General features: G+C 31.6%; 3 protein-coding genes across 4 annotated transcripts in view; all 3 read left to right on the top strand.

The window, feature by feature from the left end:
* The first annotated feature begins 8,211 nt into the window (after positions 1 to 8,211).
* Positions 8,212 to 8,571, top strand: LOC125876087 (glycine-rich RNA-binding protein 2, mitochondrial-like). Its single transcript, XM_049557204.1, has one exon. It carries the CDS (start codon positions 8,212 to 8,214, stop codon positions 8,569 to 8,571), a length of 360 nt encoding a protein of 119 aa, XP_049413161.1.
* Positions 8,572 to 11,439: 2,868 nt separating this feature from the next.
* Positions 11,440 to 26,200, top strand: part of LOC125876539 (uncharacterized) — a 34,630-nt gene continuing 19,869 nt past the window's right edge. For both annotated transcript variants that reach the window (XM_049557750.1, XM_049557749.1), the window contains exon 1: positions 11,440 to 11,509. The gene's annotated coding sequence lies outside the window, so the exon portion shown is untranslated. The remainder of the gene's footprint in view (positions 11,510 to 26,200) is intronic.
* LOC125876085 (uncharacterized) lies at positions 17,328 to 21,279 on the top strand. The gene is made up of 2 exons (XM_049557203.1): positions 17,328 to 17,727; positions 21,008 to 21,279. The coding sequence occupies exons 1-2, from the start codon at positions 17,328 to 17,330 to the stop codon at positions 21,277 to 21,279; spliced, it is 672 nt and encodes a 223-aa protein (XP_049413160.1).

Genomic DNA, 26,200 nt, shown 5'->3' with positions numbered 1-26,200 from the left:
AACTCCTAGCTCAGGATGAATTAGGTGTATTTCCAGTTATGTTTTCGAAGCTCGTGGAATGATCTTTTCAACGCCGCCGAGTTTGCTCGATTCCGAGTTCGTATGAGTGAGTTATGCCCTTTGAAAGTTGGGTTGTTGGTATAGGGAAGTCAGCCAGAAAGTTTCAAGGGTATTTTGGTCTTTTCCCTAACCAATTCTTTTTGTTATATTAAATTTTTAGACTGATTTTTAGATCAGTTTTCCTTTTTTTAAAAGAGTGAGAGTGAGGGTTTGTGAGTGAAGAGGAGAAGAAGAGGAGAAAGAGAAGAGCAAGCAAGGATTTCGTCGTGGATATCACCGGGGGTGATCCCTACTAAGGTATGTGAGTTCATAGTGTTGGGTTGATTCTTCCCCCCACACGCCAAATTTGTTTTAATTTCCGAGAAAAGATTTGGTTGTGTTTGTTGAAGTCTTGAGGTTGTGGTTGTGTTGTTGAAGTTCTTGTTAATTTGAGGTATGTTTTCGGTTGTATTTTCGAGTTGAATCTATTGTGTGTTGAGGGGGTTTTATGTTTCTAAGTGTTTGGGGCTGAAACTTTTGAAGTTAAGGTGGTTTAGAGTTGGAAAAACAAGGGAGAAAAGTCAAGTTTTCTGGGGAAAGGGGTGGCGCGTTGCGCCTGCCAGCGCGCCCCAAAAGGGACTCTGAAGTCCAGCACTTGGGGCGGCGCGCCTAGCAGAGCGCCCATCGGCCCCTCTGAGGTCTGAAGGCTGGCGCTCCGCGCCTCTCAGAGCGCCAAGGACGCCAACTCTTCTCATTTTTTCCTACTTTTTCATGCATGTTCCTTGGTAATGTACCTATGTTTTATAGTTATTTCCAACACTCCAAGGTACATCTAAATGTCAAAAACTCATCCATAAACATGTGATCATATACCTTGAATCTATAATCCAATTCAAGACGAGTTAGGATCAAAGTCAAGTGAAGTTAGAAGTCAAGTCTAGAAGTTATGAAGTAAGTCCAAGCAAGTCTTTAAAACTTTTCAAGAGTCTTTGTTAAACGTTTTAATTTCATTTTAAGGCTCAAGTTTCAAATTAAGTAAAGAGTATAGTGTTTCAAGTTAAGCCAAGAGTATAAAGTTGAGTTCATTTCTCAAAAGTTATTAGGGAACTAAGTATTCCCAAAGAAGTTTATAAATGTTTTTTACATTTGAGTAAGAAAGGAACTATGATTCCAAAAGAGCCTTTGGGCTAGTTTTCAAGAAAAGGGAATACGATTCCAAAAGAGATTTTAAGCTAAACTTTGAGCAATTATCTCAAACTAAAGAAAGATGTGTTTAAAACACTTATGAGCTAAAGTATTTTTGGGAGTAGTATTGAGCACCGAATTGGGGACACGAGTTCATATTAACTCAACTCTTCATGAGAACCATGAGCCAACATGGGACTTGACGGGTCATTCTTTTTAGATGATCACATAAGATTAAGCTAGTGGATCCACTAAGTTAAAGTAAGGTATTATACTACGGCAAGGTATAGGATGGTCCTTGGGCAACGTGAGGTAAAACGTTGTATCACCACTAGGGCTCATAGTGGTGGTTATCGGTTAAAAAATCTCCCACAAAAGTTATATTACTTTTATATAAGTAAAGTTGAGTTTGATATTGTTTTATCATTAACGAGCTAAGTTGTTTACACTATTTTACAAGCTTTATATATATTGCATGTGTCTTATTGCTTTATATTGAGTTCGGTTATTCATGAGTCGAACAGAGCCAATGTAAGCATTCTCTTGTACTCTTTTCAAGCTTGAGTTGTGGTTTATCTTTCCAGCTCGCATACTCGTACATTTCATGTGCTGATGCCAGTTGGCCTGCATCTTATTATGATGCAGATGCAGGTACCCAGGATCAGCATCCAGTACGCCGTTGATCCAGCTGAGCATTCCAGAGTCAGTGGTGAGCCTCCTTGTTTTTCAAAGGACTCGGTTATTTTGTTCTCTTAGTTTTGCTTTATTAGGATGTTGCGGGGTCTGTACCAACATCCATCTCAGTATTTTAGAGCCTTCATAGACAGACAGACAGTCAGTTAGTATTGAGTCTCTCATCTATGTATATATGTAAATATTCTATTCTGAGACTCGAGTTGTCTTTTTAGCCAGATTTTATCAGTTGAGTTATTTTATGACCTTTCTTTGTATTGAGTTATTCTGTTGAGTTAGGTTTCCGCTGAGTTAAGAAAGTCAGGTCAAGGGTTCTCTTGGGGCTAGCTATGGTCTCCGAGTGCCGGTCCCACCCAGGGTGTAGGCTCGGAGCATGACACAATCTTAGTACCATGTTTGCATGAAATATATTTAACCAAACAGTAGTATCAACATGATAGCATCACTATTGAGTCAAAGTCCTTTCTTTTTTGTGGTTGTGTGAACATGGGCGATTAAATTAGGAACATGCAAGAACATAATTGCCCTCCACATACTAAAAGTCAAATAATGAAAACACAATATAAATATTTCGAATCAAATTTGGAACATGCAAGAACATAATTATCCCTAACTTACTGAAACATTAGAAAATATAATAAATACCCAAAATCTGTATGCTGAGTAATAAAATTGGAATTTTAAGTGAAAATAATAACTCTAATTTTGTCCCATTTTGATTTTCTCCTTTGGTGGCAAGCAAAATCTGCAAGAAAAATTGAAAATGGAAAGAGGAAAAACATGAAAAGGGAAAAAAATACCTAAGAAAGAGAGCAAAAGTTTTTCTTCAATGGAAGCATAGTAAATTTGTGCTCTATGAGTAATAAATATATCTATGATACAAAGAAGACATGTTATAGTATATAAAAGTACATGTGTCTTCTTAAAAATTGATGGGATTTTGGTAGCCAATGAAATTGTGCCAAAAAAGAGAAAAAAATATTACATAGTAAAATTTGAACAGGCTTTCGTCTAATTATTTAGTGATGTGTCTTCTGGAAATTTGATGGGTTTTGATAGCAGATGCAAATGTGTCAAAAAAAGAGAAAAAGTTATTACATATGACAGTACAATTTGAACAATTTGGGAAAATAAGAATTAGAATGAAAATAATACAAACAGAATAGTGTAATTTGTTTTCTTAGTAAGCACAATTGTTTAACTAATCAAAGCTAATTGTATCAACCGCAGAGGACAGATTTTCATCAACACTTTGAAGCTCGATATCGATAATCTTAAAATCTATCTACACCTAAAACAATGAAAGGGAAATAACTTTGAAGATAAGAAGCAAATTATCCTTAAATTGAAGGAGATGCAGACCTAAATATATATATATATCCAAAGAAGAATGAGAATAGCCACCATCATAGGCCCTTTCTCAAGAGATGGACAGATTAGGAAGAGAAATTGGGGAAAAGGAATAAGAAAAACTTACTGTAGCTAATGAATGCACCAACAGGAAAGAGAAATTTGAGGAGAAACAGAGATTAATGAAGATGAATATGGCAGATTGTTGATAAAAAAAGAGTCTCAGAGCAACTGTTGAGGAGAAATTGATGTAAACAATGAAAGAGTTAAACTCGATACAGAGCAAATATACAGATCCCTAAAAGTGCCCTTGTTCATCCGGTAGCAATCCCCTAAATTTAATGGTAAAATTACATAATTGTCCTTGTTAAGTAAAGGAAACAAAGACACGTGGGGACTTAAAAGAAATTACACGGCAGGTTATAAAGACATGTGGGGACTTAAAAGATTAATACTTATGTATTATCAATGCAATTCTTGTTGAATAAAGTGGGCCCTAACATAATACAACTTAAATTACATTTGGAACAACTTTTTGGAGTTGTGTTTGTCCTTCACAACTTATCAATGCTAGTACAATACTTGTTGAATAAAGTGGGCCCTAACATAGTACAACTTAAATTACATTTGGAACAACTTTTTGGAGTTGTGTTCGTCCTTCACAACTCCTTCTAAACAAGGGTAATAAATATATGATTTGATATTTGATATATGATATATGATTATTAATTTCTTATTATATACATATAGATTATAGATGACAAGTATTATAAAATTAGATATTTTAATTATGAATTAATCTAAGGAAGTACAAAAGTCATTAATATATTAATTACAATGAAACAATTTAATATTTAAATTAAATAGTTAAATATTTTATAACATTTTAATTTATAGTAGGGGTAAATCGTAATTTAATTTTTAACTTTTTTATTCCCACTTATATATATATATAATATATATATATATATATGTGTGTGTGAGAGAGAGAGAGAGAGATGATGATGATTATAGGCCCATGTATATTTATCCTATAAATCTCACAGGCCTAAAATTATATTTCCAAATAGAAGCAAAACTTAATTAAAAGGAAAACGTATCAACCATCTTAATAAAACGACAAGAATGAGTTGCTTAGATGATAAACATTGTTTTTGTAGTGAATATAAATATTGCTAAAAGATTTTTATTTAGTACTCTAAATGTAATAGCATTAACTTAGTTGCCGCGAAATATAATTATAGCAATATATAAGAAAAATTTATTGTCTCTAGATATCGCTTTTCCTACTGTGTTAGGACATCTTTTTTTCAGGATATATCTATAAGTCTGCGACACATAGATTAAATTTCATCCACATTTAGTTTGGGTGAGACGCAAATCGAATTGGAAAGAAAGGTACTAAAATTTATAAATTAATTAAATGATGTTAAGTCAAACATCTTCCAGGCCTAATAGACTCAGATTCATCAGTAGAACAATTCATGATACTCCTAGAGATGAAAGGAACTAAAAATGAAATGATAAGTTAAAGTTCCAAAGTAAGCGCTGGTGAATTGATTTAAAACATTATATATGAAGAACAAAAAAAATATTACAACTTGAGTACATAAAAAAATATTTTTTTCCTATATAGAGGAAAAAATAATAGCGGCTTGCTATAAATAGCCTCTAAAATGTAAATAGTTGTCAACTATATTTAGTATGGACTTAAGCTTTTTGTGGTTCTCATTTGGCATTCTTTCAATACCCATTTCGTTGATTTTGTGTCTCATATGCAAAAAGATACGCGAGCCAGATACGAATGAAGGAGGAGGCGATGTCGAAATGGCTATTCCGGCCTCAGAACAAAGAGATGGGAATATCGTTATTTTGGCTGGGGCCGGAGAAGCCACCGCGAGAGTTGTTGGTAGTGGTAATACTACAGATGTTGGTACGTATCAGGGTTGTTGTTGCGGTGATGGTGCTGGTGTTGGTGATGGTGATGGGGGTGGTTGTGGTGGATGTGGAGATTAATTTGCACTTTTGACAAGGGTAGTTTGTGGAATTTTTTGTTTTGATTTTCTAATGTCCGATATCTTCATTGAACATTGGTGGATTTATCTTGGCCTAAGGAGTATCATGTCATACTACTACTTCTATAAAACAAAATAGAAGGTAGAAATACTAAAAAGAACACTACTCGTAAACAAAGCTTTATACTGGATTGGTGGTTATTAGGCGCTCTAGCATTGAGTGCGATGTTACTTTGTAAGGGTCTATGGGTTATAAATGGTAAATAAAATAAATTCAATTGTAAATATTGAATTAAATAAAATATTAAAGAATTTTATTTAAGATCTAGGCATAATAAGCATCTGATTTGAATTTACTTACCATCATTGGTAATTACTTTGTAATTCCAGTTTAATGTTCAATATGAACAATCAATTGTATTGAATAAGAGTTGTCTATTTTTTTATTTGTTACATGTTATTTGTGAATTTTACTTTTGGGTGGAATTGTTAGGATCAAACGTTTATCATCATGTCAAAAACTATAGTTGATAGCACAATGACACAACTTTTATTTCTTAACTAAGTTGACCACGCAAACATCATGTTCGATCATGACTTCAAATTAGGTCACTCTAGCCTCCTCATAGACCTTACCATAATCATGATATTGACGTTGCTCAACAAGAAGGGTTGAAAATTGTGACCAATAAAATGGTTGAACCATATATAGTGAGTTATTGTCATCAAAACTTTACAAACATCTATTCTTAGTCCACGTATAGCTAATATTTTTTCCTTTTAAGTTTTGCTTCTATTGGAAATATAGTTTTAGCCTTGTGAGATTTATTTTCTTGTTCAAGGAGTATTAATATACATGGACTAACCTTAGGTGTTTGTAGAGTAATTTTTTCTCTAATCCGTTTCAATTTATTTGTTTTATTTTGATTTGACACATTAGATTAAGAAAGAAAAATAAATAAATTGAACCTTATGGTCTTGAAATAAAGATATGTCAAATATCCCAATATCCTTTAATCTTATGAAATTAACATATCACAATGAAAAAAATATTATTTTTTGAACGAATTAAAAAGAATAGTTGAACAAACAAACCAATTATTACGACATTATTTTTACCTCTTCAATAGCCCATTTATAGGAATAATTATTTATGTACTCAAGTTGTAATATTTTTTGGCTCTCATATATATAATCCTAAAATCAAATCCCAGCGCTATCACGGAATTTTACTTTTCATTTTTTTTAGTTCCTGAATTCGAGCTCATATTTGACATGGGCAAATGTTTGACATGAGATTAATGTATCAATCAATGTACTTAATCAAAATTTAGTTTATTAAAGTACAATTTAAGTACTACGTACTTTTCTTTCCAATTAGATTTGCGTGTATGTCAGCCAAACAATTAAGTTAGTTGGTGATGGAAGCTTAAAAATAAATATATAATCATTATTCTCATAGGTTTCGGTTCGAGCCCCGTACGGAGTCGCTTTATTAGATAACGTTTTATTTCTAAGGTAGGATTTTTTGGCGCGAATTCGGATTTAGTCGGACTCTAATATGGGTACCGGACATCAGATGGAAAAAAAGAAGGTTTATATTCTTAAAGTTATGAAATTATATTCCTATTTTTTTACTATCGCAATTTTTGTGATTTGTACCCATAAAATTATACTAAGCGTCAAAAGTAATAGATTTAGATAACCCATATCCGCCTTTGAGCCTATCAAGACGTGCTTACAGCTTTGTGAAGAGTTACTCTAACAAAAAAGACTTTTAGTAGCAGAAAAATTTTCTTTTATTTAGCGGTAATTGAGTTCATGTTATTGTCTTCTTTTTATTTTATAATATGTTTGATTAAACTTTCGAGAAGTTAAAAAGTATGTTTCAGTTATCAAAGGATACTCTTAACAATTTTTTAAATAAGATTAAACATACTACTATTAATATCGTCTAAGATAAGATTTTTATATATATGCGTGTCATTCATGTGATATTTTCTTAGTCTTTCACTCTGTATACACGTAATCCATTTGATTATGTTAATTACTCCGTTTTTTTGTTCATTGATATCCAAAAATAAGGTCAACCATAAGTATTGACTTAGAAAACTCAAACAGTACCATTAAATCAAGATTAAGTCTTCCTTTTTCCTTGGATATTGTATGACTAAGGGTGTGTTTGGTACGGGGAAAACATTATCCAGAATATGTTTTTAATTTTTTATTTAGTTGATCGAAATTTTTGAAAAATTTATTTTCTCTAGGAAAACAAGCTCCTTAAATATGAGGAAAATGATTTTCTTAATGGAAGTAGGGAAAATAAGTTGCTAAGTGACATTCTAAATTTATTAATTATCTTCTCCTCACGCACTTAATTAACTCTCATCCCTTGACCATCCCATCCTTGCCACCCCCAAATCTCACTCCTCATTCCTATCCGCCTCTGTAATGTTTTGTTACATTACATATAAATGCTCTTCGAATAATATATTTTCTTGCTTACTTACCAAACTCTAGAAAATAAGTAAGAAACTCACTTACTTTCCAGAAAAACATTTTCCGTGCAAAACATTTTCGTTCATACCAAAGTCCAAACACACCCTAATTAGAGATAACATATTCTATTTTTAGGCTTCCGTCACCAACTAGATTAATTATTTGACTGACACGGAAATCGAATTAAAAAGGAAGCTACTTAAATTATAAAGAACAATTCATGATACCCCTTGATTCAAAGGAACTAAAAATAAATTGAGGATCGTTGGTGATTTGTTTTAAGTACCATGAAGAGCCAAAAAATGTACAACTTTAGTACATATAAATTTTTTATCATATGGTCTAAGAAGAGAAAAAAAATAATATCGTAATCGGTCGGTGGCTTCTTATAAATGGCCTCTAATTAAAATAGTTGTTAAGCATATTTACGATGAACGGACTCATTTTAGGGATCATATTTGGCGTTCTTATGATACCTATTTCGGTTATTTCATACAAAATATATCTTCGCATACGCGATAAGGATAAGGATAAAGGAGGAGCCGATGTGGAAATAGATAATTGGGCCCGTGAATTAAAAGCTCGTGAATTAAAAGCCCGCGAATTAAGAGACAGGAAAATGAAAATACTTGCTTTGACCGGTGCCGGTGGTGCAGTGGCAGCGACTGGAACCGGCACTACTACAAATGTTGTTGTGTACAATGGTTGTTGCTGCGGTGGTGGTGGTGGTGGTGGTGGTGGTGGTTGTGGTGGCGGTTGTGGTGGCGGTTGCGGAGGTGGTTGTGGCTAATTTGAATTGATTTGGAATTTGGAAAGATCACTTTAACTGTGAATATTTTGTTTTGATTTTCTAATGTTTCTTATTCGTATTGAAGACCTTTTGTAAATTAATATGCACTATAGGGCGTTTCCCTTCTAGGAATTTGGGAAATGAAAATAGCATTTGCTGTAATTATAAAGTCTCACTTGTGAAATTAGCTAATTTTTAATTATGTGATTGAAGAATAGTTATTTGTGATTTTTACTTCGAGTGGAAGGGGTTGGAAGATGAAAAGCTTGTGACTTCTAAAATGTTTGAATCACTTTTGCATTTCAACTCCGATTTTGTTTTGTTCTTTAATTTATATCCTCAATAAAAACATATCACAGATTATAAACTAAGTTTATATTTTTGTAACATAATATATATTTCATAAGTTATGTTCAAACTTAATCAGTTAATTTCAAAAAACTTATGGCACACTATATATAGTCTAATTACTCTAAACTCACAAAAACGTGTAATTTTATGTATTACTTACTTCTTACTTTACAAACACCTACTTTTTGCCCATATATGTTTATCCTCCTTGAACTAGAAAATAAATCTCACAACGCTAAAACTATATTTCCCAATAGAAGCAAATCTTAAAAGGGTGTGAACGTGAGGGTAGAGATCAGATGTAGGGTGGTGGGATTGGGGGATAGGGGCTTTGAGTGAGGGTGAATATGAGATATGTCTACCCACGAGCGGGAGGAGATGAAACATCAAATCCTACATTAATTAAACAATATAGGCACACGTATGCATTAGTCTATGAAACTAATTAGTATTAGGTATATGCATAAAAACACGAAACATGATCATAAGGGGACATAATCGAAAACATGATATGCATGACCAAACTAAAAATAGTACAACCTTTAAAGAAAGATCATAAGTCGTGAACATGGTCAATCCATCTTAAAATCACAAGGAAAGCTTCATAAAATCTCTAAGAACAACTTGGTTCATTTTGTGAAATATTTACTATTAACCGAAATAGACCATGTGAGCTATAACATGAAATCCGATGTCTTGCTCCCACTCTGAAAAGAGAAGTACTTACTTGACAAAGCAAGGACCTTAAACTTCTAGCTTAGGTGGATCCACTAGCTAAGTTACTTGAGATAATCCTACGGGGGCACGTAGTTAGGAACAAAGATATTGCTGCTAGAGATCTCTACTAACGGGAGAGCCTCCATCTTAATATCCTCTAGGTTACAGAAAGTCATTTTCTTCATTTTAACGATTACACCCTACTTTTTTTTATTTAGGCTTCCATCACAAATAGCTTAATTGTTCAGGTGACACGCAAATCGAAATGGAAAGAAAGGTACTAAAATTTATAGATTAATTAGATTATGTTAAGTCAAAAGCATATTCTACCAGACCAAAAAAGAGCTCAGAGATATCAGTAGAACAATTCATGATACTCCTATAGTTGAAAGGAACTAAAAATATAGTATAAAATGAAAAGTTCCAAAGTAAGCGCTAGTGATTTAATTTAAGGATTACATATGAAGAGCCAAAAAATATTACAACTTGAGTACATTATTTTATCATATGAATAAAAAGGAAAAATAATATCGTAATTGGTCGATGGCTTATTATAAAGAGTCTCTAATTAAAATAGTTGTCATATTTACTATGGACTTAGCTATTTTTGCGATCATATTCTGCATTTTTGTGATGCCCATTTTGATCATTTTGTGTGCCATATGGCGCTACAAACACCAGAAGGATGAGGATAAAGGAAGAGCTGATGTGGAAATGGCCGCGGCTAGTGGGGCCCGTGGATTGAGAGACAGGAATATGATTGGCTTGGCCCAGGCCGGACGAGCTGTTCTAGAAGGTGGTGCAACCATAGCTATACTGGTTTCGTAGCGGTGGTAGTGATGGTGGTGATGACTTTGAGTCTCTGACGGTTGTGGAGATTAATTTGAATAAAATTGCAGTTTTAAAAAAAAAAAAAATTGGAATAGGAGAAGAGAAAATGGGAAATCGAACCATTATGAATCTTTGTGTTGATTTTTTAATGTTAGATATCCACAGTAAAGATTGATATGTTGTGAATTAGTGTGCATATAGAGACCTTTTACCTCACTTGATATGTGTTCTGTGATAGTGTATTGTTATGCCTTTTGGGGCCACATGTTCTTTTATCATTTTTAGAGAAAAAATATTGGTGCTAACGTGGGATAATTGAGTTTATGGGTGGATATGTATAATACTTTTATCGAAGAAAAAATTGAAACTCGTAAATTCAAGGTTGAAAAATCTGAATTTTATTAGTTTGGTTTGATTTATAAATTTAACAATTTGACATAAATTATTTTATTTGATAATGGAAAAATTTGAATCAATCCGATCATGTATATCCTAGTTGTGACGAGGTTGTTTCTTCGATGTAAATCGAAATATTAGGTTCTCAAGATGTTTTGAATATTTGGATTAAATCGTTACACATACATGTTAACACGCAATCCTGACCAATAAATTTAAAGTAAATGAGTTTGTTCTCTTAAATGAGGGACTTCTATATTAGACGTGAATATAAATTGCACCACATTTCTTTTCTTATGGATTGAATTCAGGTAGAGAGGGAAATATGCGATCAAAACCCTATAAATTATGCATAAAATGTTACTCCTAGTAACTAGTATATTTATAATCAACATTGTTAATATTAGTCTTTTTGTCCATTAAATAAAATAATACGATACTATCACATACATTTATTTTAATTTCGAAAATTTTCAAAATAATGTATTATTTTGATGAAGTGATTTAGATAACGACTTACCAAAGCCTAGTTATTATTAATTCATGTCCTGTAAGTTAACCAATTTTAATGGACTTTTTAGGTGCCTAACACTTCCCTTTTAATTCGGTTCCATAATTTGAAATGTAGTGTTAACTGAACCAGGTGACCCATTAGTTCCGACCCGACCCAATAGAGCAGCAAAACGAAAAGTGTCTGTCTCACTTTTGGGTGAAAATGGCAGCATCATGCAGATGGGTACTACAGCTACACAAGGATGTACCAAAAGCAGCAAGATTTTACTCAGAGGGTTTGGATTTCTCCATTAATGTCTGTACTAATAGATGGGCTGAGCTCCAATCTGGGCCTCTCAAACTTGCTCTCATGCATTCATCAAGGTACTTTTCTCTCTTTTGGCAAATTTTTTGAATCATCATCTAAATAGTTGATTGTGGATCAAGATGTGTTAAAGTTCACATTTTGGGTTCTGGGGTTTGGTAGTTTGGTGTGGTTATATTTGAAATTTGGTGTTTTTTTTTTTTTTTTGGATTTTCAAGATTTTTGCTTATTAAATGTGTTTCTTCCCTTGCCTACATTGTTCTTGAATATTCATCTAAAATGTTATTGTTCAGAAAGATGTGTTGAAGTTCTTAATTTGGGTTTTGGTGCTGGGTAGTTTAATGTGTTTGGATTTAAAAGTTAGTGGCTTTTAAGAATTTCAGGATATTTTAGTGTTTCTCTCCTAACTAGCAGTTGATTGACGAGAGAGAGTTGCTGGGATGGTAAGCACCCTCACTTCCAACCCGAATGTTGTAAGTTCGAGTCACCAAGGGAGTATAAAGGGTGGGAGTTCCTAGGGAGGAAAAAAAAAGCAGTTGATTGATGATAAACACGTGATGATGTCTTCATTTTGGTTTGTGTTGATTTAGTGTCCTGTATTGAAAGAGTGGTTTTCGAGAATTATAATTTGCATTTCTCCTCATATCAAAATGGTAAAAATATATACATTTTTAAATTTTGGTCAAAAGCTCTCTTAGTTTGAATTGGAATGGACAGTTCATTGCTAAGAGTTGAATGCAGCTTTGGGAAGCAGTTTCTATATGCGTATTTTGGAGTATTTGGCTCAAAGATTATATATTCTACTTTTAGTCTTCCAATAAACTATTATTTAATCAAGTACTATATGGATTAATTAACTAATCTCATGATTAGCATTTCCCAGGTCAAATATGAGCTCGATTTAGGAACTGAAAAAAAAAATGAAAAGAAAAGTTCCGAGAAAGTGTTGGTGATTTGATTATTGGGTAAATAAAAATGTCAATCAATTAATATACCTTCTACATATTCAATAATTTTCTTTAATACAAATACAAAGATATTCAAATCCTAAGGTCCGACAAAATTTCTCGAAGGCTACTTTATCCTAAAAATAGCTTAAGCCTTATAAAAAGGAACACATATTTCTTTATGTCGAATACCCCATAACATCAAATATTGTTGGCGATAAAATGAAGTCTATATTGTATAAAATTGAAACAGAAGAATCAAGAGATAAATAAAATTGTACTCAGATACTTATTAGGAATTATTATTTTTTATTGGTGATTGTGGTCAATTTTCATTATTTTAAAATTTGTTGGGAACAGCTGACTTGCTATATATAGTCTCTAATTAAAATAGTTGTCAATCATATTTACTATGGACTTAATAATTATTGTGCCTATACTAAGCTTTTTTGTGATACCGATTTCGTTCCTTTTGTGCGCCATATGCCTCGGCAAACGCCAGCATGATAAAGATAAAGCTCGAGCAAGCGATGTGGAAATAGGCGGTGGAGGGCGCGGATTACAAGATGGGAATTTGGTTGTTTTGGCCGGCGCTACGTCCCAAGGTTGTTGTTGTGGTGGTGGGGGTGGTGGTGGGAGTTGCGGTGGAGGTGGTTGCGGGGGTTGTGGTGGATGTGGTGGTTAATTGAGTGAGGTCAAAAGTTCGAGATCAATCCTTCTCGGAGCCATTCTTGAGTATCACCGTTTGAAAGTTGTAGTAAGTCTAGTTCTTTAAAAGAGCTAGTTTCAAATATATATAATAAAACATTTATTCTATAATAAATATACTCATGCTTTTCTTTTACATTAAAAAACAGTTAAAAGTCATAGGAAGTATACACTAACGCTACGATGTATATTGCTAAAAATCATATAAAATATACACAGACTATACAATTGTTTATCTATACATGAGCTTTACAATGAATATACATTATTGAATATAAGTTAACTATACATGAAGTATACACTGATTCAACCTCGATCAACTCAAAATCACCTCTAAACAACCCCACATTTTAGATATGAAATTCTCTCGATGTTTTCAGTCTTGATATATAATTCACTTGAAACAATTCACGTTTATGCTACCTCGAATAAAAAAATGAGGAGAAGAAGAAAACGAAGAAGACAAAGAAGGAGGCAGTAGAATAAGAAGACGAAGAATAAGGATGTAGAAGAAGACTGGCCAAATTTTGAAAGATAAAAATGTCAAATGACCACTTATATTGTAATAAGTGGCTTATTTTTTTAAGTGAGCTATTTTTTGTATAAAAAATTAGAGACTTACATAAATCCCACTAGTTTGGGAGCTTATTACTTAATTAGATACACTCTAATTTGCAATATTACGTATTTTACTAGATTTTGGGTTATCCATATACAGTAAGATGCATTTAGACACATGTAACTGGGGATACAATTGGATCAAAATTATGTGTAATTTGTTCTAGATATATATTGTATTCAAGTGGATTTACATGTATCTGCTGGGATACATAACAAATCTAGTTTGCCTCTCTCCATCTCGCTCACCACTCACCCATTTATATGGTATCCCAAATGCATGTGAATCACATCAAATATATACATATACATGTATCTAGTGTGTAACTAATGTGATTCACATGTATCTGGGATACATACGAATTTCGCTTGGCTCTCTCCTTATTTTTGTGAATCTGATAGAAAAAATACATGTATCTAAGTGTATTTTCCTCAATATATGGTAGGATACTCTTAGTTAGTGGTAATATATGTAATATTTTAAAAGTATAGGTAATAATAGTATAAATGGTGGTGAAGTATGTTTGTAGTTTTTCCTTAAAAGTTTTGACATTTTGTCTAATTTGGGCCTTATAAAATGGACTGGTTTGTTGGCCCAGGGTGTAACAAAGGCCCAACCCACCAAGAAATATTGCACTAACAAGGTTTAGCTATTACACTAACAAATTTTCAAATAGATTAAACGTGTCATTAACATCTGCAAGATTTTAATTTAGGGGTACTTTAAAATAACCACTATAATAAACTTAATTATGTTCCATAGCTATAGTTTGCATATTACGGGCTGTAGCTACAATTTAGGTTGTATCGTTTGTTTAATTTGAAGGTTTGTATAAATCGCGGGTACATTAGTATAATTCAGTTATTTTTGAATAAATTCAAAAATAACAAAGTTATACAATTACAAAATGTAAATATCTATACAAATTATATTATACAAATTTCGAATCATACAAACGTGCGAAATATACAAAACTAAAAAGTTGAGCCGCGTAATTATAGCTAACAATAGGTCGCTAATTGTAATTAATGCAAACTATAGTTATGCTAACTAATTAACTAGTATATGTTTGCTTATACGCGCGTAATTTTCCCTTTAATTTATTTAGTTGGTATTCATGCGATGTTATTTAATTAGTTTATCTACAACGTAATCCTTTTGTTTATGTCAATTTTGTTCTTCATTTATATGTCCAAGAAGTTGGCCAACCATAATATTGACTTAAAAATTCAAACAATAACATTAAATCAATATTACATTGACTTTATTAAGATAATTGTTAATTAGGTCTTCCTTTTTTCTGGATATTGTATGACTCAGACAAAGAATATTCAGGTATTAATCACCAATTGTTTGGCTGACAAGCAAATCTACTTACAAGGAAAGGTACTATAAAATTGTAGATTAATAAACTAATCCTTGATCAAGTATATTTATTAATAAACTAATCTCATTAGCATTTACCAGGTCAAATATGAGTTAGGATTTAGGAACTAAGAAAATGAAAAGTAAATTTCCTAGAAAGTGCTGGTGATTTGATTTATTGCGACTTTGAGTACACAAAAAAAAACTAATCAAGTGATATACTTCGTAAATATTCAATAATTTTTAATAAATACTTTATTCATAGAAATTCTTCGAGTCAGACTATTCTATCCTAAACCCAGTTCAAGCCTATGAAAAAAGGGCACTTATCCATTGAAAGTCATATGGAATATCTCACGAAGTGTTAGATATTCACAAAGAGATCAATACATTAAATATTATCTTCTCAAAGCCTTGTTGCTCGATGTTCTAGGCGGTNGTATAAATCGTGGGTACATTAGTATAATTCAGTTATTTTTGTATAAATTCGAAATAACGAAGTTATACAATTACAAAATGTAAACAGTTATAAAATTATATTATACAAATTCCGAATTATGCAAATGTGCGAAATATACACAACTAAAAAGTTGAGCCGCATAATTATAGCTAAAAATAGATCGCGAATTGTAATTAAGGCAAACTATAGCTATGTTACTAATTATCTAGTATATGTCTGCTTATACATGCATAATTTTCCCTTTAATTTATTTAGTTGGTATTCATGCGATGTTATTTAATTAGTTTATCTACAACGTAATCCTTTTGATTATGTCAATTTTGTTCTTCATTTATATGTCCAAGAAGTTGGGCAACCATAATATTGACTTAAAAATTCAAACAATAGCATTAAATCAAGATTACATTGACTTTATTAAGATGATTGTTAATTAGGTCTTCCTCTTTTCTGGATGTTGTATGACTCAGACAAAGAATATTCAGGTATTAATCACCAATTATATTATTTGTTTGGCTGACAAGCAAATCTACTTGCAAAGAAAGGTACTATAAAGTTGTAGATTAATAAACTAATCCTTGATCAGGTATATTTTTAATAAACTAATCTCATTAGCATTTACCAGGTCAAATATGAGTTAGGATTTAGGAACTAAAAAAATGAAAAGTAAAGTTCCTAGAAAGTGCTGGTGATTTGATTTATTGCGACTTTGAGTACACAAAAAACTAATCAAGTGATATACTTTGTAAATATTCAATAATTTTTAATAAATACTTTATTCATAGAAATTCTTCGAGTCAGGCTATTCTATCCTAAATCTAGTTCAAGCTTACGAAAAAATGACACTTATCCATTAACTATTATCTTTCTCAAAGCCTTGTTGCTCGATGTTCTAGGCAGTTACAAATATATCATACGAAAGTCCATATCATCCTAAGTTCAAGAAATATATCATTAACACTGTAGAGAAAAATAATCAAGAGATGAACACATGGGCGTATTTAGAATTTTGAGAGGAGAGGTGCACTACTACAAAAAGGTGGGACTAATATATAAATTTTATCGGTATGACCTTTAGGTTTTATCTCTTGAACTCGTTAAACATTAAAAATTATAGGTCCAAAATTACTTCTTATATATGTGAGAGGTGTTACCCAATTCAAGACGAAAAAGACAAGATAGATATAAAAGATTTAAATTTCTATCGTTACTTAGAAAGGTGCATCCAATAATCATTGTATTATATAATATTTTGAGTGTGGGTTAACACATCTATATTTAAGAATTTAAAAAATAATTATAACACTACTCTACATAATCTCAGAAGGAGATCATGGGTTCACATGAACCCGGTGAGCCCCTCCTAGATACGCCCCTTGGATGAACATGAACAAAATTGTACTTATATATTTATCAATAAAATCACTATATCATCATATTTTATTTGTGATTACAGTTATTTTTTATCACTTTAAAATTTACTGCAAACATATTGACTTGCTATAAATAGGGTCTAATTAAAATACTTTACAACTATATTTATTTACTATGGAGTTACTCCTTCTTGTGCCCATACTCTGCGTTATTCTGATACCTGGTTCCTTCATTTCGTGCGCCATATGCCAGAAGTATAAGAAAAAACCTCAAGCAAGCGATGTGGAAATAGGCAGTGGGGCCAGCGGATTACGAGACGGGAATTTGGTTGTGTTGGCCGGCGCCGGAGCAGCTGCCATCGCCGGTGGTGCAGCGGTAGCGGCAGTGGTTGGTAGCAGTGATAGGGACAAAGGTAATAATAATAACACTAGTGGTGGTGCTGCTGCTGCAGCAACTGGAACCAGCACTACTGCAGATGCTGGTACATCGTCGTCCCAGGGTTGTTGTTGCGGTGGTGGTGGTGATGGCAGTGGTTGTGGTGGTGGTGGTTGCGGTGGTTGTGGTGGATGTGGCGGTTAATTTGAATTAATTTGTAGTTTTGACACCATTAATTTTGATTTTTTTTTACTCGATGTTTTGTATTTGTATATGGAGTATAAATTAATGTGGATAGTAGGTTTTTCCTTTTTTTTATTTTTTATGCTATTTATCATGAAATTTTATTTATGGAATTATCTAATTTGTGTGGCTGAAAAATAGTATCATGTGGAAAAGGTGTTAGGACGATGTAAAATTTCTAGTTTATTTGGTTGAATAGGAAATAAATCTCTCACGGCTAAAGCTTTATTTTTTAGAGAAATAAAATTTAACCGGAAAAAGAAAATTAGCCGTTTAAATAAAGTTGAAATTTAGCATGAACTTCTGATAGAAATAATAAAATTTCGATAAAAATATTGAAGTTTTATTAAATTTTATATTTAAACTTCACCTATATAAAACTTCGAATTTGGGTATTTTAAACTTCAAACACAAGTCAAACTTCCTGATCGAGTGAGTATACGTGCAGAAAAGTTTATAAAATAGGACAAGTTAATCATGTCAATAGACTATAAAAAATCCACAATATATATTCATTGAATAACAAGCTAGTAGTGACACTATAACCCAAAAAAAGTCTTAGTAATATATATGTACATTAATAAAGACAGTTAAAACTTTTATTGGCATTAGTTAATTGTCATTTGATTTAATGTCGTTATAGGCTTAAGGGACATTTACCATCCGTGGCAGTCCTACCTTGTGCATATGGGTGCTTAAGCATCCATTGCCTTTTGTGACAAACATTAGTGCTATTTATGTATAAAATTTAGTATTCCATTGAAATGTATTAATTGAGCACCCATTTAATGTAGCAATTTCTGAGATAAAAAAATTTGAGCATATAAAATTTCTGGATTCACCATTGTTTACAAAGAGTGTTAATTGCCTTTAAAAATATATATTTAGCAATAATTTATCTATTATCATCAATTAATTGTCGTTAAAGATCATTTTTGATATAGTCTGATATTAATTGATTTACACTTCTTTTGTGGTAATATTGAATCTAATTGTGGCAATTACACATGTTATTCACATCCGCAAGAATTTAATTTATATAAGTACCTGCTATACTCAGGGTGGTGGTTTTTAAATTAGTTTGTCAGCACGTAATCCTTTTTTATTATGATAATTTTGTTCTTCATTTAAACCCTAAAAGAAGGTCAACCATAATATTGACTTAAAAATTCAAGCTGTAGCATTAAATCAAGATTACATTTTCTATTTTTAGGTTTGTTTGGCTGACATGCAAATCGAATTGGAAAGAATGGTACTAAAATTGTAGATTAATAAACTAAATTTTGATTAATAAACTAATAATTTTGCCATGTCAAATATGAACTTGGATTAAGGAATTAAAAAAAAATGAATTAGAAAAGTTCCGAGAAAGCGCTGGTGATTTGATTAATTACAACTTTGAGTATATATAAAAATTATTCAAGTAATATACTTTGTTTATATTTAATAAATATTTTAATACAAATTAAATACAAAGTTTTTCAAACCCTAAGACCCCGTTGAGATTTTCTGAAGGCTACTTTATCCTGAATTGTAGATCACGTCTACAAAAAAAGACACATATTTCTCTAGACATCTCGAATATCCCATAAAATTTCGGATTTTCACAAAGCCTCAAGGCTTAAGCTATATTACCAAAAGAAGTAGAACTTAAATGAAAAAGGGAAAAAGATTAGCTTATATCCATGTAATAATGTTGTAATCCAAATTATTTAACTTATTTAATTACTATCTATTCATGTGACAATCTTTTTGTTTGTCTGCAACGTAATCCTTTTGATTATGTTAATCCATAATATTGACTTAAAAATTTAAGCAGTAACATTAAATCAAGACAACATTGACCCAGAGATTACATATTCTACATTTGGTATTCCATCACCAATTAGATTAATTATTTCGCTGACACGCAATCGAATTGGGAAGAAAGCTACTTAAATTTACTCATTAATAAACTAATCTTTGATCCGGTATGTAAATTAATAAACTAATTAATCTTATTACTTCCTCTGTCTCTTTTTATATGTCATCTTTTAACTCTCCCATTGCATTAAGAAATAAAATAATTTTACCCTTCTATCCTTATTTAATTTTTTTGGAACTCAAATTTTCAATCAATGAATATGAATTAATTTATTTTGATTAATTAGTTTAACCAATGAACATGAATCATTTACTTACCTTTTCTAAGTTGGTCAAATGTATATTTTCAAGGCTTACTCACAAGGATAAAAAAGGAACAANACTTTGCACTTGCATTAAGAAATAAAATAATTTTACCCTTCTACCCTTATTTAATTTTTTTGGAACTCAAATTTTCAATCAATGAATATGAATTAATTTATTTTGATTAATTAATTTAACCAATGAATATGAATCATTTACTTACCTTTTCTAAGTTGGTCAAATGTATATTTTCAAGGCTTACTCACAAGGATAAAAAAGGAACAATATGATAATTTATGCGTTGACTTTATGAAATGACAAATATTATGGATCAACTATTTATAAAAAGAAATGACATATAAAAATGGACGGAGGGAGTAGCATTTACCAGGTCAAATATGAGCTTGGATGTTTTCAACTGAAACAACGAAAAGGAAAGTTCCGGTGATTTCAATTTATTACAATCTAGAAAAAAGATAAACGGTAGTGAAAGCATAACAAAATATTCTGACCTAGAACAAAAAAAAAAAAATCGATGCAAATTTTATCCCTACCACAAAGATAGACATACTATTTCTTATAGACCCTCGAATGAAGGGAAAATAATCAAAACAATTCAGAGAAAAAGAACTAAACCGAAGTGAAAGCATATAGCAAAATGTTATGAACAATAACTAAAAAAAAAACAATTGAAGTATTAAAAACAATAGATAGTAACAAAAATCGTAAGAAAAAACTACAGAAACAATACTACTACAACTATTTATATGGCCGGATGAGTAATAAGACTACACACTATTACAATTTGTTGGTTGAGAATATCATTAATTAATAAAAATGTGCTCTCTCTAATAACTTAAGCTTTTAGATGAGATGGTTACGCATTTCTAACATGATATAAGAGCAGACAGAGGGTCGTGAGGCATGTTGCACCTATAAATAGCCTCTAAAGTAGTACCCGACCAGTTGAAAAGCATATATATTTAGTATGGATTTAAGCGTTATTATACTCATATTCTTTAGTTTTGTGTTTCCATTTTTGCTCTTTTTGTGCTGCATATACTGCTCAGAGAAGCAGAATAAGGAGGAGGAAGGGGCAGATGTGGGAATTGGTGCGACAACGAATCATAGCGGAGGATTAAAAGATGGAAATATGATTGTTTTAGCTGTCGCTGGTGGTGCAGCGGCAGCCACAGCGGTTAATAGCAATAGTGGTGGTTGTGGAGAAGCTGCAGCAGGAATCAGCACTACTGCAGATGCTGGTACGTACCAGGGATGTTGTTGCGGTGACGGTGGTGGTGATGGTGGCGGTTGTGGTGGTTGCGGTGGATGTGGCAGATAATTTAAAGTGATTTATACTTTTTATTAAGACGAGAGGAGATTGCTCGGGTGCGTGATAATGCAAATTAATAGGGTTGTTTTTTTTAGGAGTTGGGGGTGCACAAAATAAATGGTCAAACCTTGAATGTTAAAGTAGTAAATCTGACGAGAGGGTATCGCTTAGATGGTAAGTACTAGGCATATTTCACCACAAACCTATAGATTGTGAGTTTTAGGCCTTTTGTGAGGGTTGAATTGTCAATGTTAGCATCTCCTTCCTTCTTTTTTCTGTGAAGGATTATTCGTGTGTTGTATTCGAAGGTAATGCCAAGTCTCCGTTCTTGGATTTGCCTTATGGTTTGAGATAAAAAAATTTAAGAGAAAACAAAATAACCTATATATAGATGTGAGTTCGAGTCAGAAAGTAAAATGTAAAAGCTCCTAAGAAAGAGGTTAATTTTATTTAATTTTCTTTAAAAGGTTTAGTGAATAATGATTTTGATATCACAATGATTAACTTATATAAATATCTACCAACTAGGAACTAAAATCTCACAAGGCTAAAACTATATTTCCAAATAGAAGCAAACTTGCGAGAAAAAATATACTACTAATAATTTGTGAATTTTATCCTGTGTAAAAGGGTATTGGACGATGAAGAACTGAAAATTTAGCCATAAAAAAGTGCTATTGACCTCTAAGAAGTTTGACCAAACAGGCTCTCCATGATCACCCATGTAATGTTTTATTTCTTTTTTTTTTTTCGTTGAAAGAATTTGTAGGAACATATAGTACTTATTCGTACATGTACTCAATCAATTTCAAAATAATATTCTAATAATAGATGCCCACATCAATTTGATTAAACTACCAAAAAGATTTATAAATTGTCCTTTTCTTTCTGTTGACTTGGAATGAAATGAGGTACAATTAAATCATAGATTAACAAAATTATCTCAAGTACAAGCTAGTATACACTAGGCCTAATATGAGCTCAGTAGAATAATTCATGATACTCTTAGTCATGGTCAAGTCAATCAAAAAAAAATTGTTTTCGTCGACGCTAGAGGAGCTGCTGTTGCCGGCAATGCAGCGGCGGCGATATCCGCATTGTGGTTGTGGTACATATCAACGTTGTTGTTGTGGCGATGATGATGGTTGTGATATTATGAATGTNGATACTCTTATTCATGGTCAAGTCAATCAAAAAAATTTTGTTTTCGTCGACGCTAGAGGAGCTGCCGTTGCCGGCAATGCAGCGGCGGCGATATCCGCATTGTGGTTGTGGTACATATCAATGTTGTTGTTGTGGTGATGATGATGGTTGTGATATTATGAATGTGGAGATTAATCTGAATAATTAGTTTTGCATTGAAATCCTTTTATATAAGTAATTTATTTTAAATAATTTTTACAACCAAATGGAGGGGATTATCTTCGAACAAGAAAGATCCTATCCTATTAAGATTTTGATCCATAGATCTTTACGAAACAACTATACTAATGTATTCAAACTACAATTGTTAATGCATATAAAGAAAAGTATTCAAAGTGGATCAACTTGTCAGGTATTAATCTTCTTGTCTCTTCTTCAAAAAGTGGGAAAATCCAGTTTATTCATCTTAAGAAGACCTTTAGCCACTTCTGGAAGATCAACTTCTTGCAAAAAAATTTTCAGGACATGAATTTGAGTGACATATTTTGCTAGAGTATCCGTCACTTCATTTGCCTCTCTATAATAGTGTTTAGCTGTTATAATTTTGTGTTTAATTAAGAGTTTTATTTCATCAATGATATCTAGCTAGAATCCTCCAAGAAGGCTTACAAATTCCATTGATCATTTGAATCCAACTCAACTTCTAAAAAGCCTCAAACTATTGGTTAGAGCACCATGAAATATCAATTAAAGCCGCTTGAGGTTCACTATAATTGTAAGTGTATTGAAAACTCCGTTATAAATTAATGTGCATTATAGACCCTTTTCCTCCTTTCTTTCTTGAATTTCTCTTGTATATTTGTATATTGTAATTTAGAGTTGATTATAAGTTTGCATTATTCACGTGGAAAAGATGTTGAACGATGAAGAACTGAACGTGTGGACATGTAAAATCCCTACTTTATCTAGTTGAACTAGGAAATAAATCTCTAAAGGCTAAAGCTATCTATATATTCCTAAGTAGAAATAAAACTTTTTTAAAAAAAAGAAAAAAATTAGCCAACAAAATAAAATTGAAGTTTTTTGAGTGTCATCTGAATTTCAATCATCAAGCAAAAATAGTAATGTTTGGCCATTAATTTGGGTCTAAAATTTACGAGAAAATAGTCAAATGCCCCCTAATCTATTAGTCAATTCTCAACTACACATTTATATTTCACGGGTCCTATTACCTCCTGAACTTTTTATTTTCGATATTTTGTGACCTTTAAACGCTGACCTATCCAAGAAGGTGAATACACCTCTTGTAGGCGCGTAAGGGTTCAACAAAATGACATAAAATGACTAAAATTGAACTAAATAATCCGTGTGGCAGTATCTCATTGGAGATTATATAAGTAATTCATTTTTTTTTAATTCTTTCCCTTTTTTTATATCACAAAATTGCTATACTCATTCATGATTTCTTCAAGTTTTTCTCAAAGTCCTTCAATGGCGATCTTCTAAATTTCGTCTCTAGGAGCTCCAAATCAGTTTATAGCTACTGATTTATGCTTAGTTAATCATACATCAACCTTTTTTAGTAACAACGTCAATCACCTAACTCATAAGAAACTTTCATATATGAAGCTCAAAAATGAAGTTCAAGTTTTTTCTTAAATCCCTCATAATTTCAACAAAATAAATAAATAAAAAGAAGTCAAATCACAATGAACCAACAATGGTTAATTTGAAATTTCACTTTCTAATTTCATTCTTATCAAATTTGTTTTTCACTCCCACATTTGTGAATACTTATTTGTGAAATTTTGTTTTTGGGTTGGATTTCAAATTGAAAGTTTATGTAGACTAGCTATGGAGTTGTTCTTCTTCTTTAATTTGGTGTAGAGATTTTTTCATCATTTTCTCTTATTATTCTCTAAAGAAATCATTGGTATTTTGGAAAAACAATCTCTATTTGAAAGCATTTTTTGTAAATTTCAATTTCTAGGTTTGATAAAAATGGATACTTTATATAATTTTACATGAGATTATTAAATTATTATTTTGATTAGGATTATAATTTACTAGGAAAAAAAAGAAAAAGAATAAAAAAAATGAATGTACAGTGATTCATCGCGTGTGCTGCACAGCTTTGACATAAAATTGGTTATGCCTTTTTAGGGAGGTGATTATTCCATATTTAAATAGTTCAGGAAGGTAATAGGACCCCATATAGAATAAGTGTGCAGTTGAGAATTGGCTAATAGGTTGAGGATTTTTTTGGCTATTTTCTCAAAATTTACCATATAAAACTTCAGACACAATATTGTAGTATTCCACAACGTTTGGTTCAACACAAGCATTGCATAACAAGCTAGTAGTGATATTAATTAATTTGCACTTTTTGTGATAATATATATTAGTCTTAAGTTGTGGGTATTACACTAACTAATTTTCGAAATAAAATAAACATGTTATTAACATTAACAAGATATTAATTATCTATATAAGTATCCTGCGCCCTAGCTATATTCAAGTTATGTTCTTTTAGTTTGTCTGCACGCAATGCCTTTTTATTACTCTTCAACAATAGTTGTCTACTATACTATGATAGTTGTCCAATAATACTTATCTAGTTTTGAAAATCAAGAGATAATTTACTTTTTGTGTTTATTTTATCCTTGCTATTAAATACTATTTATCATCTAACACATTTCTAAAAACATTAAATTTGCTAAAGTCAAAGGATAATATAGTAATATTACCCCTATTATTTATTGTTTCTTAAGGATGTGCCAAGTCAATAGAAGTTTTGTTCTTCATTTAAACCCTAGAATTAATTGTTTGACTGAAGCAAATCGAATTAGAAAGAAAGATACTTAAATTGTACTCCCTCCGTCCCTATTTACTTGTCCATATTTCCTCTTTTAGATGTCCCTATTTACTTGTCCATTTGACAAATCAAGAAAGGATCATTTTTTTTTCCTATTATACCCTCATTTAAACTTCTTGAAAATTTAAACTTCTCCCAACATTGATTAGTTATCTGGAATAAATTTATTTTGGAATCATAATTAATAAGGGCAAAATTATAACTTCACTATGCTAATCCTTGTTGCTTTAATATGTGTGTCATTTCTAAAGTGGACAACTAAATAGGGACGGAGGGAGTACTAGTAATATTTTTAATTATGTACATAGATTAATAAACTAATCTCATGTCAAACATTTGTCATGTCAGATATGAGCTCGGATTCAGGGACTAGAAATTAAATGAAAAGAAAAGTTCTGAGAAAATGCTGGTGATTTAATTTAATACGTGACTACATAAAAAAACAATAATCAAGTAGTAATATATTTTGTACATGTTCTTTAATTCAATAAATATGTTAATACAAATACAAAGTTTTTTAAACCCTAAGATCTACTAGGAGACTATTCTATTCTAAACATGCTTATAAAAAGAGATACTATAATTTTTTGGCGAGACGAGTCAAATATCTCACAGAGATCAAGACATCAAATATTGTCTTTATCAAAATAAAATATTGCTCGATATAATATTTTTTATTATCAAATATATCATGATACTCCTGGATTTCTAGAGGCACTAAAAATATATAAAATGAAAAGCTCCAAAGTAAGCGCTGGTGATTTGTTTTAAAGATTATGAAGAGACAAAAACATTACAACTTGAGTACATAAAAATAATAATCATATGGGTTGTGAAGTTCGTCAGAGAGGAAAAAATAATACTCTCCCGTCTTAATATGGTTTATCTTACTTTTGCTTTTCTTATTTTAAA

This window comes from Solanum stenotomum, chromosome 9 (assembly GCF_019186545.1).
Source record: "Solanum stenotomum isolate F172 chromosome 9, ASM1918654v1, whole genome shotgun sequence".
Classification (NCBI taxonomy): Eukaryota; Viridiplantae; Streptophyta; class Magnoliopsida; order Solanales; family Solanaceae; genus Solanum; species Solanum stenotomum.
This window is presented reverse-complemented; position numbering and strand designations above follow the sequence as displayed.